The 17,589-nt window shown below is 39.7% G+C and overlaps 1 protein-coding gene across 1 annotated transcript in view; it reads right to left on the reverse strand.

Annotated features, from left to right (window-relative positions):
- Positions 1-10,979, reverse strand: part of INPP4A (inositol polyphosphate-4-phosphatase, type I, 107kDa) — a 50,648-nt gene extending 39,669 nt beyond the window's left edge. Inside the window, exons 1-9 of the mRNA XM_010293096.1 lie at positions 10,919-10,979; positions 8,088-8,306; positions 7,216-7,260; positions 5,743-5,861; positions 5,511-5,627; positions 4,546-4,625; positions 1,874-1,985; positions 815-905; positions 7-154 (exon numbers count right to left, since the gene is read on the reverse strand). Of these exons, the coding sequence (XP_010291398.1) occupies positions 7-154; positions 815-905; positions 1,874-1,985; positions 4,546-4,625; positions 5,511-5,627; positions 5,743-5,861; positions 7,216-7,260; positions 8,088-8,193 (818 nt within the window). The 5' untranslated portion in view covers positions 8,194-8,306; positions 10,919-10,979. The remainder of the gene's footprint in view (positions 1-6; positions 155-814; positions 906-1,873; positions 1,986-4,545; positions 4,626-5,510; positions 5,628-5,742; positions 5,862-7,215; positions 7,261-8,087; positions 8,307-10,918) is intronic.
- Positions 10,980-17,589: the final 6,610 nt, after the last annotated feature.

The following is a 17,589-nucleotide window of genomic DNA, read 5'->3' on the forward strand; positions in this document are numbered from 1 at the left end:
ACTCACCTTGCTGCATCTTCTTCTAGAAGAAGCTTCACAAATTGCCTAGGGATGTGTAGCGACAGGATGCTCTCAGCCATCTGCTCCAAGATTCTCAAGTGGTTTCCATCAGTGGTTGGGAAGCGATACATTCGGCAAATGGCACCACCAAACACTAAAGAATTAAAATAACGTTATTTTAGCACAGGGTTTGAGTTCAAAGTGTACGAATTCTCTCCTTTTTCAAAGTAAATGGCTTCGACTTACTAATGTGCTGTAACACACTGCCGTAAAGATCTGGTTTAACCAAGCATCAATCTAACTTTTCCAAGCATGTTCATTCTATAATGACCATTCTTCCAGTGTTTGCAAGAAAAACACTGGTTTAGGAAAGCACTGGTAAGGAAATACAATACATATTCAACTTTTGAAATACTTTTTTTTCCTTACATACTGTGCATTTTCCTCTCCTGCAATCATCTGGTGGAAAACTAACCTTTCTTCAAGAATTATTTTTTTTTAAAGCAACTGCTTTCCTCTGTCCCTCCCATAACCCTGCAACAATTGCTTAAGGAATAGACTAGCAAATTGCATGGAAAATTTTATACTACAGTCAACTTAATGACAAAAGTTTGCTTCTGCTGATTTTACTATACAAAATAGTGCAGATGATAAAATAATTTATTCTTGTATGACCCTCAAAGGGCTGCTCAATCAGCAGCCTGTTCCTATTCAAATGTAACATCTGCTTAAACACCCTGGGGCCACAGGCAAACAGCAAGATTAGCTTTTACTGATGCCTAAAGCTTGCTTGTTACAGCCCACAGCAGCTTACCAGATTTCAGTAGTGCATCTTTCCGTAATGAAGCATATTTGGATCTGATTCCTAAAGATTCTGTTAAACTTTCATCAACTGGCAACACAGTCTAAACAAAAGCAAAAACCACAAATAGTAAAGAATAAAACCTCAGTGCCAGTGCAATATGTAGTGATGACCCTATTACACAGACTTGAAAGGAATATTCAACATAAGGCATGGTTAAAATAAATATTTCAAATATGTCTACTGTGGACAAAAAAATATTGCAGGCTGAAGTAATAAATCTACTGAAACCCTCCAATCTAAGCATTCCTATTTACTTCTACTGCACAGTTCAAAAAGCTGTAAACATTTTCATCTAGCCCTTCAGCTGCTTTATGTTAGCAGAGCTCCAGAGTCCTTAAAGGTACTGCACCAATATGTGGCAGCTACAGGTCTGGCTGGATACAAAGTGATTACTAATCCACATTGCGACTGTGATACACAGATGTGAGTGCTCAATTATCATCAGGATATTCAGAGCACAAGATTTACAGAATTAAAGATATGTCTAGTTGAGAAAGCACTATAAATATCTGCTCTCAGACAAATATTTGGGGATCACAAAAAAAAAAAATCCAGTATTCAAGTAATCTGTGAAGTTTTATTTAAATCTTTTAAATTACCTGTGAAAATTCTGGAAATTCCCTGAGCATTCCCATTACGGCTTTGCATTGGAATTCCACAAATATTGAAATACCACATCTTTGTCAAACTGGTTATCCATGCACCAACTGCACCAATGTGCAGTACTGCAAGCCGATTTTGATGAAGGGCATGAGCACTTGAAGCTAAAGCTTAATCAGTGTAAACTAAAATTTTCCCCAAGTCTTTTAAACCCAAACATGAGCATCAAGAACTCCCCAAAATACAAAACCGCTTCATCACCATTAGGCTGCTCTCTACAGTATTTTGAAATTGTAAAGCACTACTAAATATCAAGATGGACAGGAAAGTGGACAGCAGATCTCAACTTCTTTCAATACTACCAACAAATCTGCATCTTTCTGAAGCTGACACAACGCTCATACTCACCCTTCCATTAACGGTATCGGGTGATCTTGTCACTGGAGGCCTTTGGTCAGTTTTTTCCTCCATTTGCCATCCAATAACTGTAATGTTACCTACACGGTCACTTTCAGCCGACCTGCAACAAACACTCTGCGTTGAGATTTTTTTGGAGGTGGACCTGTTTATCAACAAGGGAACACTTATAAAAGACTATTAATCTTCAAACTTAATGACCATTTTAAATAGGAAGCTTTTCAACTTCATTTTACGTATTTTATAATGCGTTATTCCAACAGGAAAGTGCTCGCCTCATTCTGCAGGGATACTGTACAGACCTCATAATTGAAGTGAACCTAAAACCATGCATGTGTTTCAATACTTTTGTAAAACCAGAAAGAGTTCAGATTTTACAATTAGCCTGTTGTAGGCAAAAGCAGCTTAAATTGTGAACATTAAGAGGGATCAGATAATTGCATGTATTTGCACACGTGTGTGTGCACGCCTGTGTGTATGAATGTCTGAAACTCTCAATCAGAAGCCTGCTACTTGCTAGCTGCAACTGGTAAATTTTATTAATACGTAGACTAAAGAGGAGCAGCACATCCGAAATCTTCCACTTACAGAGAAGCCAGTCAAGGCCACCAGTTCAGAGGCTCATCATATTTTGTGCTTCTGCAAATAGGTGATTTAGATTGGGAAAACTGCGGGCCTGACATTCCAGAAAGAAAAGCTGACACTAAAAGGAAGGATCCTGAAAAGAAGTGGTCTAGGTGGTGAAGATTGTCAATGGAACAAAGATCCTCAAGCTGGAGGCAGATCCTGGAGATCAGGGAGGTGCATGGAAACAAATGCCAGAGATCCCCATGGACCTGGCCACTATCAGCTGAGACATGTCACTAACAGCTGAGGAGCTGCACAGCACAACTGACACAACTTTCTGTCTCACCTTCCCAGACCAGCATCCATCCTGTTGCTGGGGAGGGAAGCTGAGACCATATGAACACGTAACTCAGGGGGGAGCGAGTGAGTCAGAGACAGAGAATCAAGTGGGGTAAAAGCTGGTTTTTAAATACACACCAGTACCCAGATCTACCACGGCTGTCATTTATTCTGTCTCACTAAATGGTATTTTAAGACTGTTGTTTACATGTAAAAATATGCTGGGACAACTAAGACGAGAAAAAAAGTCTCTGGAACAGACAACACTGGGGAGGCAAAAGAAATAAGCACACAAGATGACTACAAGAAAAGGCTTAAGGATCCAAATCATGCAGTATGTTTATAGACATTGCTTAGCATCCAATTTATATATCTGAGGGGTAACATGACAATGAGAAGACATGCATGTATTCACACACTTTGACAAACAGAAAACACTTGATATCAAGACAAGAGAGTTTAATGAAGTCCATTTTCAACTTAGTCATGAAAGAGTAAACTTAGCAGAATAACCATGTCTAACACACAAACATGAGACTCCTGACATCACATTCCTTCTCAAACAGGAATTTTCCTTCCCTCAAAACACCCTCATCTTCACACCTATGATAAATTAGACTATTTTACCCACCATCAGTGTCATACTTTTGGTGCCTTTTCTGACTCATTTTCCTCATCTGCTCCCCTCTGTTAAATCATGTCAATTATTTCTTTACAACACATTGTGGAAAAGCCAAAAATCTTACCCATCTCTTCCCTTAGCATGAAAAGCTTTGCCCATGTTTTGTTAGTTGTGTCAGGACTAAGAAATTCCTGCAAGTTTATTGCAGTCACTGCTTCTAGTGCTGATTATGCTACTACCAGCACCATCTTCCTCAGTCTCTGATTACGCTTCCTCCCTTCAACTGAATTCCCCTTGCCTTCTCTGACAGGGATGCCTGTCCTACTTTCAACACATACTACTACAATGTGCATTTACACATCAGAGCTCTCTTTCCTGAATCTCACTTGGCATTCTTCTTTCTTCCCCAACCGTCTACGTAACTTTGTCCCACGCTGACTTTCAAGCATGTGGTCTGATTCCTATGATTAGAACTACTACCTTAAGGATTGGCATTAGACTTACAGCCTCTTTTTCATTCCTTCCTGAGTCACGTTCCTTCCATGGAAGTTTCCAACATGAATTAAACTAGAAAATTACATCAATCTATATTACTGTAATGTGACTCCTCCTATTCCTAGTGAATTATGTTGATAAATACACTGTTTAGCAACAAATACACAATTTAGCAACAGGCAGATGTTGAAATAGTAAATAGAGCCTAGATTTATCTAAGTCAAGGTATTCCAAACAGCTGAGAGAATCGTCTGTTTCAATGGGTTTCACTGTCTGCATCACAGGCTCTTTATACATCAGCACAGTTAAAAATACTTTATTTTGCCACTGTCCACAGACACATATGCTGAGGTGACAGGATGAAATGCACACAGATGAAATTGGTCTTGACAATACTTTCTTAACTTGCAGAACTACAACCAATGTCTAACATCATTCACCATGTTGGAAAGGTCTTATTCTACATGTTTTAATTATCACGCAATATAAAATAGTTTTTCCTTAATAGTGGCCTGCCTGGAACTAAAAAAACAACCAGACAAAAGGTTCTCACTGCATCTCACAGCCAGTTTTCATCACATCTTAAGCATGCTTTCAAGAATTAAGAATGAATTCATAAATGAAGGAGAATATTACAAACCTTAGTGTTAAGTGCAACCTGTGATTCTTCTCCTGAAGAAGTTCTTTTACAGTGAACATCCCAGAACCCAACAAATACATCTGAAAGAAGATGAGTACCAGTATCGCAATTGTTTACCTTTACAATGAACAAAGGCTTTGTCCACAGCACTAAAGCCCAAAATACAATTATTATGCACAAAAGCCGGAGAATAAAAGTATAATTACATATGCCCATACATAACTAATTAAAACCCTTTAAAATTTAATAAATTTGGTAATTTATAAAAAATCTTTTTTTTACTGGAGGACAGTAAGCATTTTTCTTTCTCTAGGATCTGAGTGGAGGCACCTCAATATATACAAGCTTAGACCCAGAGATACAGGAACACTGAAAGCAATGACTGAATGGGGCTCAGACTGTCTAGGTCAACGCTCCATAGTCCCTCCTTGACCCAAGCTTGGCTCCTCCTGAAGAACTTAAGAAGCTCTTTTTTCCTAGAGGCTCCCCAAGAAGCACTGTACAGAGAGCAATAGCCCTGCTGCCCCTGAGGAAGCCATGGAACAGCAGCAATACGGGGCCTAAAACAGTATTCTGGGCAACAGGCTGAGAATAAATGGCCTGAGTTGCCTACAGATCCAAGTAGTCACATAGGAGCACTGGCACTTAAACTTTTTTCAGTAAGCAAACAAATCAGTAGACAGGTCCACAATGTTAGAGAACAAGTGACAGGACCTCTTAATTTCAATCAGTGGTTTCCAAACTCGCTGCACACAAGCCTTATTTCAGAAAACTGGCAATGCTCCCCACTCTGTCAAGTCCATCTCAAGGCATTTGTCCCTCCTTCCCCTACCCATCTTGCTTTCTTTAGGATCAATGCTGCTACCCCTTTGCTTTCTTCCACAAAAGTTACTAGTTTTATCTCCTTGCCTTTTGTTTCCTTGCTCCACACTGACTGGGGAGGCAACAGAATAAAGAAAACTTACGGTTCCCTGAGATCTATCTTTGACATCGTACACGGAGAGTTTAATTTGTGTCATTTGATTGATAAGAGAGTCTTGGAAAAAGGCAATGCTGCTTAGAAAGATAGGATTACTTGTTCCCTGTAATCATAAACAAAAAAGGCAAAAATTAATGTAAGGTGATATTTGTTAGGAAGAAATGTTTCTTATGTTAGCTTCAATTTTAAGTCTAATCCAGGAGTACCTCGCTACTTACCTCAATAATTTCTGTCTGTGCATGCTTCGTCCAGAACGCTTGAGGAGGTGTAGTTACACTCACTGCTACAAAACTATTTGGTTTTCGATCTAGCGATGGAGTTAGCAGCTCACTGCAAGCTTTAGGTATGCAATAGATAAATAAATTTAGATTTGGGATCTTTTTCATACTGCTGTAAGACTCTACATTTTTATAAAAGCATATTATATACCCTGAGCAATAAAGCCATGAAGGGCCTAATATTCATTCTACTGCCACTCTATAAAGGCAGACATCACCCACCTTTGTGTATGCGAACAGTAAACGTGCAATCAGATCAGTCTGGCTCCAAGCTGTAGAGCTGTAATTTAAACTTGTTCTCTTCTAACAGCTGCCTATCCACCCCCCTGGCACCGTTGATTAGATTAGAACAGCATACATACATAGGTTTTTTTCTGGAAATCTCATGAGCATGGCTGCATTTGATTTGATGTCACGCTCCATTAAGCCCATTACCAAACGGCATTTTGCCATACAGAACCAATATTAGTGCTTGAATGTTGAGTAAGCAGCACTACTATGAGGAGAACTAGCTTGTAATTGTAAAAGGACAGTAATTTATTTCCTCTAAAATGTTATCATGAGTTTAACTGCTGGGAAGGGCCTATAGTGACTGGTAGTGACTCTACACAATTACATTAAACTTCAGACCCAAATGCTATCTAGCTAGATACAGGTAACTGCAGTGTGGTCCGACTCCACTTCAGCTAGATGCTGAAAGTTAATTCCGAAATTTACCTGGGCATAATTGTGTTTATAATACAATTACATAAAACTGAGAAAACTTTCTAATTTTGCATTTCAAGCATACTGTTAAGAGTATAACCTTCCAAACATTAGTGCACTATTAAGCCAAAAAAAATAACATGCTACAGCTGAAAATTTGGACGGAATTTTCATTAAGAAAATATTTTTCACTTAATTCTTCAAGTGAGGTCATAAGGTTCTTGTCCACATTTAACTATCCCAGAAATTAAGTCACTTATGCATCTCATATTATCACTTGACAGCAAAGGTCATAGGAAAGATGGTATGTGTAACAGTTGGTAACTCTTAGAAAATATTCTGTCCTAAAATGGTGTTTCTAGCAAATCTTCCGTTTGCCTGAAGACCCAAACCAAAGACAATTTCACTGTATCTTCACATAAACAAAATAAGCATTTAAAAATAACATTCACATAGTAAACATTTAAAACTTTATCGGACAGATGTTTTAATTATAGACCTTTAAAAGCATCACAAAATCAAACTGCTGTCTGCTTATCAAAAGACACTGTACAGGCAGCAAGAAAACTGTACCACATCTCCATAAAAATCAAAGCAAAATTTCAGTCCTTACTATATGAAAGGCACTTCAAAATCAACAATTAAAAAACCGTAAACATACTCAATAGCATGTATCATTAAAATTAGCACAAAAATCACTAAGCCTACCTAAACTGAACTCTAAAATTGGCTCATCTGGATCCTGAATGTTGCCTGTAAATCAGAAAAATTAACACAAGATTAGCCAAACATTGCTGTCATGTGAAACTATTCCTGAAGTTGCAGCCATACAAAGAAAGAAATTAAATTGTATAGAAAAAAATAATATTTTAAATTCAATGAGCCATGACTAGAATTTGTAATATTTATTAGCTAATCTTTGGTGTGTAAAAATTATTTGAAAAATCTGAGATTATCTCATTTTATAAAACATGTTAAAATATGTAGAACTATGCAAGATTATATGGAATATGAGAATATAAAATGCCCAATCTCAGTGGAAAACAACAGGATTAAAGCCACTTAGCATCTGAGCTACTATTAACTCCAAATTATTAAATCAGACACGTCTGCTCTGTGACCGGTGAATAGGGAGAAGTTTGAAAGTACCTGTCTCTCACTAATCAAAGAAAGCCTCTAGGGGTTACAATCCTAATTTACTCACCATAAAAGATGAGGGAGATAATTTTCAGTTCCCTGAACTCTCTTGGAAATTTTATACAATGTCAAACAAGGAGGTTGCCAAGACTATTCCTAGACCTTGACATTCTTTTGTTGTTTTCTCCCCCAGTTGCTTATTTTTGACTGATAAATATAACTGCACAAAATCTAGTTCAATTTTTTTTCTTCCCTCCAATTTTAATGTTTTGTCTATTTTAAAAATGGTAAGTTTAAGATTTTTTAATTTTTAAGTATAATTCCTTTATCTCATTCCCTCCAGATAATCATCTAAATCTTCTAGCAATTAAAAGAAAAAAACGTTAGTACAAAGCAGATTCTGAAAGGAGCCACAGAGCAATAGCTGACATGAAGGTATATACCTGCTAGAGAAAGGCCTAGCATGTCAGAGGTGACATCAATGGTGGAGGCCCGTTGCATGGTACGGGATTTTGCACCATGGCGGGGACTGTGTTCTCTTGCTGTCATTTTGTCATGAAGAACCCCTCTTTCCTTGCTGCTTGGCTTTACTGGTGTTTGCCTTACAGAGTAGCAGAGTCCAGCAGATTGTCTCCAATTGCTATTCCTCTAGCATTACCACGCTAAGCAATAAAAGAGAGCAAAAACATACGTCAAACATCTATCAGCTACTGTACTTTTTAAGAGCAGCAAATAAAATTGCCTCAGGTCATTCAAATAAAACACTCAAGGCAGATCCAGTGCACAGTAACTCAATTTGCATGAACCGTACATCTGTAGTGTTTTACTGCAAATTGCTGAAGCCTGTACCACATGCAAGAAAAGCTCTTCTGTCAGAGAACGGGGGTTGAGACTCGTTAACTGACCAGCTGCTCCTCTCCTTTGTCTAAGTTATTAAACCATCCTTAATGAAGTTTCCTAGTTTTCATAATCCTTGGGGAGCACAAGTAAATTCGTCAGATGGGGCCTCCATCTGCAAAGGTAGGACAAGGGATAAGGACAAAGGGACAATGGGTCAGCAGAACGCAAAACAAAAGGGCAGGAAATGTTGTTAGTGTCAGCACACTGTGTCATTCCAGGCTCTACTGCCATGAGAAAGGGATACTGAGAACTATAAATAAAACCTGTTGGGCCAGAGTGGAGCTGAAATTCTGGGACGGTGATAGAATGAAAAAGCAAAAGGGGATGCCTGCTGATGTTGCACACAGCAGCGTCTGTGCTTTTCCTTCACCCTACACTTTACTGGTCTACAGACATCCATGACAGTTGTCCTTCCCCTCATGATGCCTATAAAGTGAAAAGTTATGCTAGGAAAGAAGCACACAGCCTATAGAAAATTTAGTTATGTTGTTAAATGTGGTGCTTTTGGTTTGGCTGATAAATTTGAATGTTCCTTCTGTCAGCCATGTTAGCACTGTGGTTATGGAACTTTTGTATTCATTTCATACTATTATGACAAACTCCATCCATTTAGGAAGTGAGATTAGGAGCAATATCTGATAAACCTGAAAGTAATACAGTGACTACTTAGATTGAGCAACCTAACAAAGGGCAAGATGCATTCTAATTAAATAGAACACCTAGCTCTTACTTGTGTTTTAAATAGGCATTTTAAAACTGTCTGAAGGCCTCCAAAGGAACATTCAACCTGCCTAACTTAAGTCTCTCAATTTAACTAGTCAGCATCCCCATCTGGAGGATTTCAAAAGAATATCTCTCTCTCCACAGGGGACTCAAGCACTTAACTAGCACTGGTTCACTGGACATCTAAAATTCAGATATAAGTTAAGCATCTAAGACAACTGAATTGAACACAACCCTGGACATCTACATGAGTTTAGGAATGAGATTTTAAATGGGAGCTCATTCTAAGGAGGAAGGAAATTAGGCTGTGTCCACCAGATGGACCAGTCTACTGCCACTCAGAACTAGCAATTTGCCTCAGTGATTCAAGTTTATACAATATAATGTCATAAGCCAATTCCAAATAGGAAAAAAGCAAATCCTTGAGTGGAAGAAGCAGAAATTGAGAGGTCCGAATGTCCCACCCCCAAAACCTTTGAAACTCAGTGACAGGGTACAAAACAACACTCTGCTTATAGACATAATTTATGACAGCGAAAAATTAAACCAGTCAGTTTTCCAACTCATATGGAATCACAGAATAGTTGAGGTTGGAAGGGACCTCTGGAGTTCATCTAATGGAGGAAATGGCCTCAAGTTGCACCAGGGGAGGTTTAGATTGGATATTAGGAAAAATTTCTTCACCGAGAGAGTGGTCAGGCATTGGAACAGGCTGCCCAGGGAGGTGGTGGAGTCACCGTCTCTGGAAGTGTTCAAAAAACGTGTGGATGTGGCGCTTCAGGACATGGTTTAGGGGACATGGTGGCGCTGGATTAATGGTTGGACTTGGTGATCTTGAAGGTCCTTTCCAACCTAGTGATTCTGTGATTCTGTAATCCACCCCCCCTGCTCAAAAGCAGGGTCCACCTAGGGCAAGTTGCTCAGGACTGTGTCCAGTTGGTTTTGGACGAGAATGGAGACCTCATAACCTCTCTGGCCAACCTGGTTGTTCCAAAGTTTAATCACTCACGGTAAAAAAAGCTTTTTTCCCCCCCCTTCTTTTTTTGTTTTAATGTTTAAGTGGTTATGTGGATAGTGAACCACCAGTCTTTCTCGAATAGCACTGAATGTCCTAAGATTTGGTCAAATAAAACTTCCATCAAGATTCTTTGCCAGTTTCCAAGTGTTTCCATTCTCCTATTTTTTTCCCCTCTTTTCAGCAATAGGTTTTCCTTGGTGTGTTCTTTATGTAAGGTGACATTTAATGGTTTGTAAGTCCCTTAAACCTAACTGTGTAATGAAACAGAACAACTAAAATTGTGCTTGCAGAGATTTAGGCAGGATGCCATAGTCCCTTACCCCAAATCCTACAAATACCTTTTTAGAGAATAACTAACATGTTCACATAGGTACAGGTTAGACAGCAGTTAGGTTAAAGAGTCCCGTTGTTTTTCAGCTAAAATCTCTGTAGTTGCTGACATCCTTAAAAAGGGTCAATCCTTGAGAAGTTAAAATAGGGTCAGGTATTTTCTTTGTTTTGAAACTATTTCTACTTAAATATTACATCATAATATTCCAAGGCTCTCTAAGTTCTCAACTATTCACTTAAATTGCAATATTAATTTCTCATGTAATGATACATTTTTAATTTACTTACACAGATCATACTTACAGAGGGCTCCTTTCCTCATGTGTGGAGCAATTTTGCATATCACAACATCACCTAAGTCCACATCTAGAAAATTAACAAAATCATCTGCATAAATAATCAACCTTTTTATACAGCATAAATCAGAACCAACAGGCAGGTACCATTCTCAGATTAACCGTAAATTTAACTCCTGATTACTAGCTCTCACATTAAAGTTTACTGAAAATAGAAAAAAGAGTATGATCCTCTGATGGAGCTCATCCAGCACTAGTCATAGCAATAGACAGTCAGAGGAGGAGCACAAAGAAATAAGCTTATGCTGAAAAGGACTGACTTCAGGTCAGCATTTGGTGAGTGGGTAGAATAGCTGTAAGAAACATATGTTAACATATTTCCCAAAAGGCTTGGTGCTATTAAGAAAAAAAGGAGTGTATATGATATGTTGAGTATGAGACAGCATTTGTTATTATGCTTGCTTTTCTATAGTTAAACTGTCAAAATTTTGCCGTTTGGAAGAGTTACAACCACCACTGTCAGGAGAAAAGATCCTATGTCAAAACACAGAAGTTCAAAAGATCAGGATGTAGGGCTCTTTCTCCATTGGGTGAAATTACTCTGCAAGGTAGGCTTCTATTAACAGCTAGCAATAAGCATACAGGTAAAGTGAATTATTCTTAAATCTACTACAGGTTAACTGAAGGTTTGTATTTGATAGTGGTACTCTCTCACTCAAGTTCATAGGATATGCCTTTTTAGACCTCCCTTGTATGCCATACTACAATAAAAGAGATGGGCAAGTCCAGTCTGAGCTTGTTAATTTAATCGCCAGCCCTACCAATTACCCAAGATTGCTTAAGAACATAGGGATGAGCTCTTACCACTCATGGAAAGGGTTTTATCTCACCTAAACTGTATAGGAAGCAGGTATCTGATCTCAACTCACTGCCCAGGTACTCTACATAGTCAATGGTGACACACAGGCACTTCCAGAGAATGAGTCACCGTTTTCCAAGGTAGGTGGGATGAATCACCCCATGGAGGTACTCCCCCCCGGCTCTAATTATAGAAAGAATTTAGATGACTAGCGTAGGCCTGATGCTGCAGCTGAGCAAACTGGATCCCTCCCACAGTTGTGCTGGCTCAGGCAGGGATGACTTCCCTCTACTCGCTGCATAGCCTGCCAGACCCAAACGACAGGTGCTCTGGTCACTCTCTTGAATTACAACTGTTTCAACCGTTACAACTTTACGATCATGTTTCAACTTTATGATCATGTTTTTGATAGAAATCAATGGAGGTATGATTCCTACCAAATTAAAGGTAGTATTAAAACACCAGATAGTTTCCTTAGATGGTCCAAAAAACTGGTACCACTACTGGAGCCAGCAATCCCAGAGGCTGATATAATTCATGTCCAGGCAAATCACATCTTGAAGATGGCATGATACATCTACACATAGCCTTTGGCTTTGCCCTTACTAATACTGCAAACAGTGGATGCTGGCAATATGTGCAACTTTGCACTTCATGAAGTTTTGCTGCAAGCCCAGTTTTCAACTGTGGCTTCAACAGAAGTATGAAAAGGTGTTGTTGACCCCCAATACCAGTAATGGTCATCTCTATTGTGTAGAAAAGGGTCCTGAACAAGCCCCACTTCTGTTAAGTGAATATCTATTTGATGCTCTGTTAGCACAAAAGCACATGACCAGAAGAAAAGATCTTCATCAGATGCCGCTTCTGCTCTGCTACCTTGAGTCCTGGCAGTTGGCTGTGGGAAGCAAATGCCACTCTGCTCAGATGTGTGGCCTCACTTCCTGTGGGCTTGAAATTTTCAGATATTTAGTCTCATTCTGCTCACAAGGTCTCAAGCAAATACGGTGATCATCTCAGCTCCAAAATAATCCCTTGATGATTAGCTTGTACAACTACAAGCTAATATTCTCCTTATCTCCACAGCTGTTTTGGTAAAGTGCTTTGGTCACTTCCCTTTTGAAAAAAAAAAAAATCTCCCACCAAACTACCCCTTGAAGCAAGTATGTCAGCTGAGATCAAACCTTTTTTCACCCTAACAGCTAATTTTTTGACACTCGTTACACAATTGTAAGAAACAGGAGTTTCCCAATTCACACATCAAGAAGCGGGAGAAAGAGGCTACTCCAATTACAATCCAAATTACAACCTACTTTGAGACTGTACTTTTCTACAGCTATATTGCTCTGGGCTTATGGCATTTATCGGGTGGAGAGGCATGCCAAAAGCAGAAAAAGCAACAGCAGTGGAATGCTAAATGTACCGATACACCTACATGAACAGAGTAATAGAGAAAGGCAGAGTATAACAGCTTCTTTAATGCATTTAAAAAAACGTCTGGGAATGCAATCCTGCTAAAATTTTACCATCATCCCCAAGGGGGAGTGAAAAAGTAGTTGTGGGGTACTTGCTGAACTGCAATTAGTTTTACCACTCTCTGGACAGTGAGGTCCACTCTCTGGACTTTATAAATTAGGGTTCCTGTTCCTGAACAAGCCATTTTGAAATATCAGAAGGCCACCTCCAGCTAGTGGGATACTTCAAATAACATCTTTGTAAAATGTTTCTTGTACTTATATTGAAAATATTGTAGCAATACACTGAGTGATGAAAAAAGGTGAAATAAATTCTGCCTGAAACAGTAAATATTTTGGATCTGGAACACGACAAGTTTCCAGCTAACCTCTTATTAACTATATCATTGCGGACAAAATAATGGAAAAAATGAAATACCAGACTCTGCTAAGTTATAACTATGTTCCTTCCATGCAAGAGTACCATCCCTAGCATACCTACAAGATAGACTTTTTTTTTTTCCCCCCCTCTCTTTTTCTTCTGTTTTACTTCCAACCATCCAAAACCTTGATAGTGAAACAAGATTTGCCATGCTGGCTCAAGACCAATCTTCCAGCAGTTTCAGCATCCCATCTACAACAGCTGTTTCAAAGAAGATGCAAGGAACTTTACTGATCCTGCTTCAGGGTCTGAGGTGAAGGTCTGGACCAACCCTATCACTCATGGCTGCAGAGGCAGACCAAGAGCAGAACATCAGCTCAACAACAGCAGATCCCAGCAAAAGCCTGCCAAGACCGACACTGATTAAGAGCTATTTTTTTTACAGTCTCATAAGCACTTTGCTCTTCCACCTCATTAAATGAATGTCCTGAATCTCACCCAGATCACAACAACAGGAAAACTTAGAGCTATCAGGTTGACACCTTGAGGCAGATTCTTCCTTTCAGCCAAACTTGTGGGGGCAGCAACACGGACTACGTCTACTGCAGATCCACTGGCTGACAACAGGGTTTCACTCCCCTTTAGTTAGCCCATGATCTAGGACATCCTGTTTACCATGCCCCTTGGGAAGGCAAAAGAAAGTAAGTGGTGCCAGCATCCATTAGGGACCTTTGTCTCCAACTGAAATGCCTTCCCCATCAAGAACATGCTCAGCAGGTCCACAAAGAGGCTGGGTCTGCCGCTCTCAGTCTGCCTCTTAACTCCAGGTTCCCTTCTCAAGCTGATTCAACGTCCCCCTCTCCCACTGAACAGAATCTTGATTACCAAGGACAAAAAATATAAGTTTGCCCTGAAGAGTCTTCTTGTCACTTTCTGAAGCCCTCCTCAGGTTTCTGAGCAAGTGGGTGACCTCAGCAAGACCAGCGAAAAGTCTTCCACAATAAAATGAAATAAACTACCGCAAGATACAATGAATGTATTTATGCAGCATGGAAATCTCCAAATGCAACTTTTCAGTGATGCTTAGATAAAAGGCCATTTCAGCAGCAGAAAGTAGCTTGCTTTCTCTTTGTGTTCCTGTCCACCCTCTCCCACTTACTTATAGACAAATCTGTAAGTCACAAATTTTATTCTTGATCCTTCCCTGGTATGAACTTCAGCAAACTCAATTAATCTAAAAACCTAATTTTATCTCTTTAATATATTTGAGCACTTTTAATAGAGAACTGCAATTTAGGCCACTTAGTTCCTTGTGCAAATTAAGACTATTTGTCTATATTCACAACTGAAATACAATTAGCATTCTTAACTTAATGAGATACTATTTTAATTTAACTTGTCATCACAACACTTCTATTTCTTCAGTACTCCTTCTATGACTACAAAAATATGCACACACAAAGGTGGAAGCAAGCATTTGTAATATATGTTTGCTAACTAAAAAATAAAAAGCACAGCTCTTTCACTTTGCAGAAAAGCTTTTATCAAGTTGAGCACAGCATAATGCCATGGAAAATGATGAGTCTTGCTACACAGCAGTTTGAAGTCCAACCCTATCAGCCTCCTCTGTTGTTTTACCAACAGAAACTGAAACAGCTTACAAATGGTCTTTACTCTAATTTTTACCTTCTTCACAAGAAATATGCTGGGTACATTGCGGTGAAGTTTCCTGTGCATTGGATGACTTTCCTCCTCATGACCTGGGGTTCTCACACTACCCATACAGACAAAGAAAAGCCCATGAGAACAGAGGACGTTATTTTCTGTTGAAGACTTTGGACTGGAAGCACATTTCTGAATTAGATGGTCCTTTGAACATCCTCCTAAAACCTGCATCTTTCTAAAGCCTTTTTTCATCATAACCATGATGCTCACAATGCAGAAACAGCATTGCTCCAACCGGAAAAAAATAAAGAGTTTAACCCCCTCTGAGCTCCTCCTGTTGCAGGAAAGGGTGGGGTAGGGGAACAAAGGCAGAAAAAAACAAAAAAAACCCCAAACCCAACAATTTATGACCAGAAGTGCAGATGAATTAGACACACCTTAACATTTGCTAAAGATTTCATATCGCTGTTGATGACAGATGGAGGGCAGTAAAATATCCTCCAACACACAGGCAATGAGAGAGGGCGACCACAGAAGACACAGAGGGATAAAAGCGCGGAAACTAGATCTGTAATCAGATGTTTTGGTCAAGCTTGGATTACAATAAAAAGTCTAGGGACCTGTCTGACCTATCTGCCTATAATGCTCATCCACTTCACAGACTAATGTAGCAAAGGCAATGTATTCTGGTCAAAACAACCAGCAGTTAGCACTGTCAAGTATTTAGAAAATCTAAAATAAATGTTAGTGTGGGAGTAATATTCCACAAAGGTCATTACCAGGATTTAGGCAGCATAGCAAAACTGCAGTCTTATGCTACTAATACAAATCTGCTGATGCATATTTCTCCATCAACATTTGTTTTGTACTCCTGAACTGTGTTTTGTGAGTGTATTTCTGATCCATGTATCTTTTTTCTCACACAGTGCATGCTAAAACTATGCCTAAAGGCCACGATACTGGATGTCTTTTGAAATGAACTAATTCTTTTTTGGTTACAGATATCTGATTCCTTTGTGCTGCTTTCATTTCTTCTTCCTGGAAAATAAAATGATATTTTTGTTTACCCTGATCATTCCAAATCAATGGAACAGAGGGTTGCTGTCAGCCAAGACACTGACTGTAAGGCTCTTTCCTGGATTCCTTTCTGGAGTCATGTACACAAGTGGTGGGATGCTGGCAGTTTGGTAGCACAAGCATCCAACTCCACATGGGCCAACAATAGTCTACACTTCCCACTACTGCTCCCATTTCAACACCTCAGTGGGACAGCTGTTCCAGTGAAAGGTATCCTTTTTTATGCCAATCCTACCCTGTGGGTTAACAGTAAGATCACCCTGTAAGATATAATGGGGGGTGAGTGGGCTTCTTCAGTGTCTTGCCAGTTTCTGAAAATAATTGTCCTTGAAAATCTATTTAGACAGCATGCAGACCCTACTTTCCTGGCCTTGTCAAACACTTCAAACTCATCCAGAAAACCCTGTCCAGATTCCTAGGATCTGGGTCAAAGACCCCCAACATTTGGTTTGTTTTCTTGCTCAAACTGTGAGAAGAAACTATGGAGTTTTACACAGAGTCCTCCACCAGCCAGGTAAAGGCAGATGTGCGCTGAGACGATAGCCAAAAGGGAGTAGGGCTGCCAGGTTTGAGGAAGGATGGATTGCTGAGCGGCTTCTCAAGAAGTGGTAGGACTCAGGACTAAATGGAGCAAAAGATATCATTCATCCCCCGTCAGCCGTTAGCTATGCCTCAAGACAGACACTGAAAGAAGAAATAAATCTACTTCTGAGTGGGTCTTAAGCAAGATGCAGCCTTTATATTCTCAAAAATGTTTATATGTTCAAAAATTATTCAGGAGGACAAGCACCAGGAAGATGCAAGAGGAGACTCAGGGATGACTAAAGGGACGGTGTTATCCTGTGTTTGCACTACCCAGTGCAGCAGGTGCACTCAGAGTCGGTGGATGCAGATGTGCTGTCCCAGTTCCTCCCTGTGCCCCATACCTCCCACACACATTCCCCCCACACACACCCCGCACACCCACACACCCCCTCCCTGCCCTTCACAACGCGGTTACAGCAGCTGTATTCTGACCAAGGCCAACAAGAAGGGGAAGTGGGGAATGAAGTGACAGGGTCTGAGATACACTAATTTGTCCAAGCTTTTCTGCTAGAGGCGAGGAACTGCTGCAGACACCTCTCTTTCAGAAAAGGAAGCCACAATTTCATTTCCCCACAAAGACAGAAAACATTAAAAAGTAACTTTTCAGAAGTCTCAGAATGTCACCATCTGCCCACTGAGGGTCACAAGGAAGCACACTA

This window comes from Phaethon lepturus, unplaced genomic scaffold (assembly GCF_000687285.1).
Source record: "Phaethon lepturus isolate BGI_N335 unplaced genomic scaffold, ASM68728v1 scaffold20028, whole genome shotgun sequence".
NCBI lineage: Eukaryota > Metazoa > Chordata > Aves > Phaethontiformes > Phaethontidae > Phaethon > Phaethon lepturus.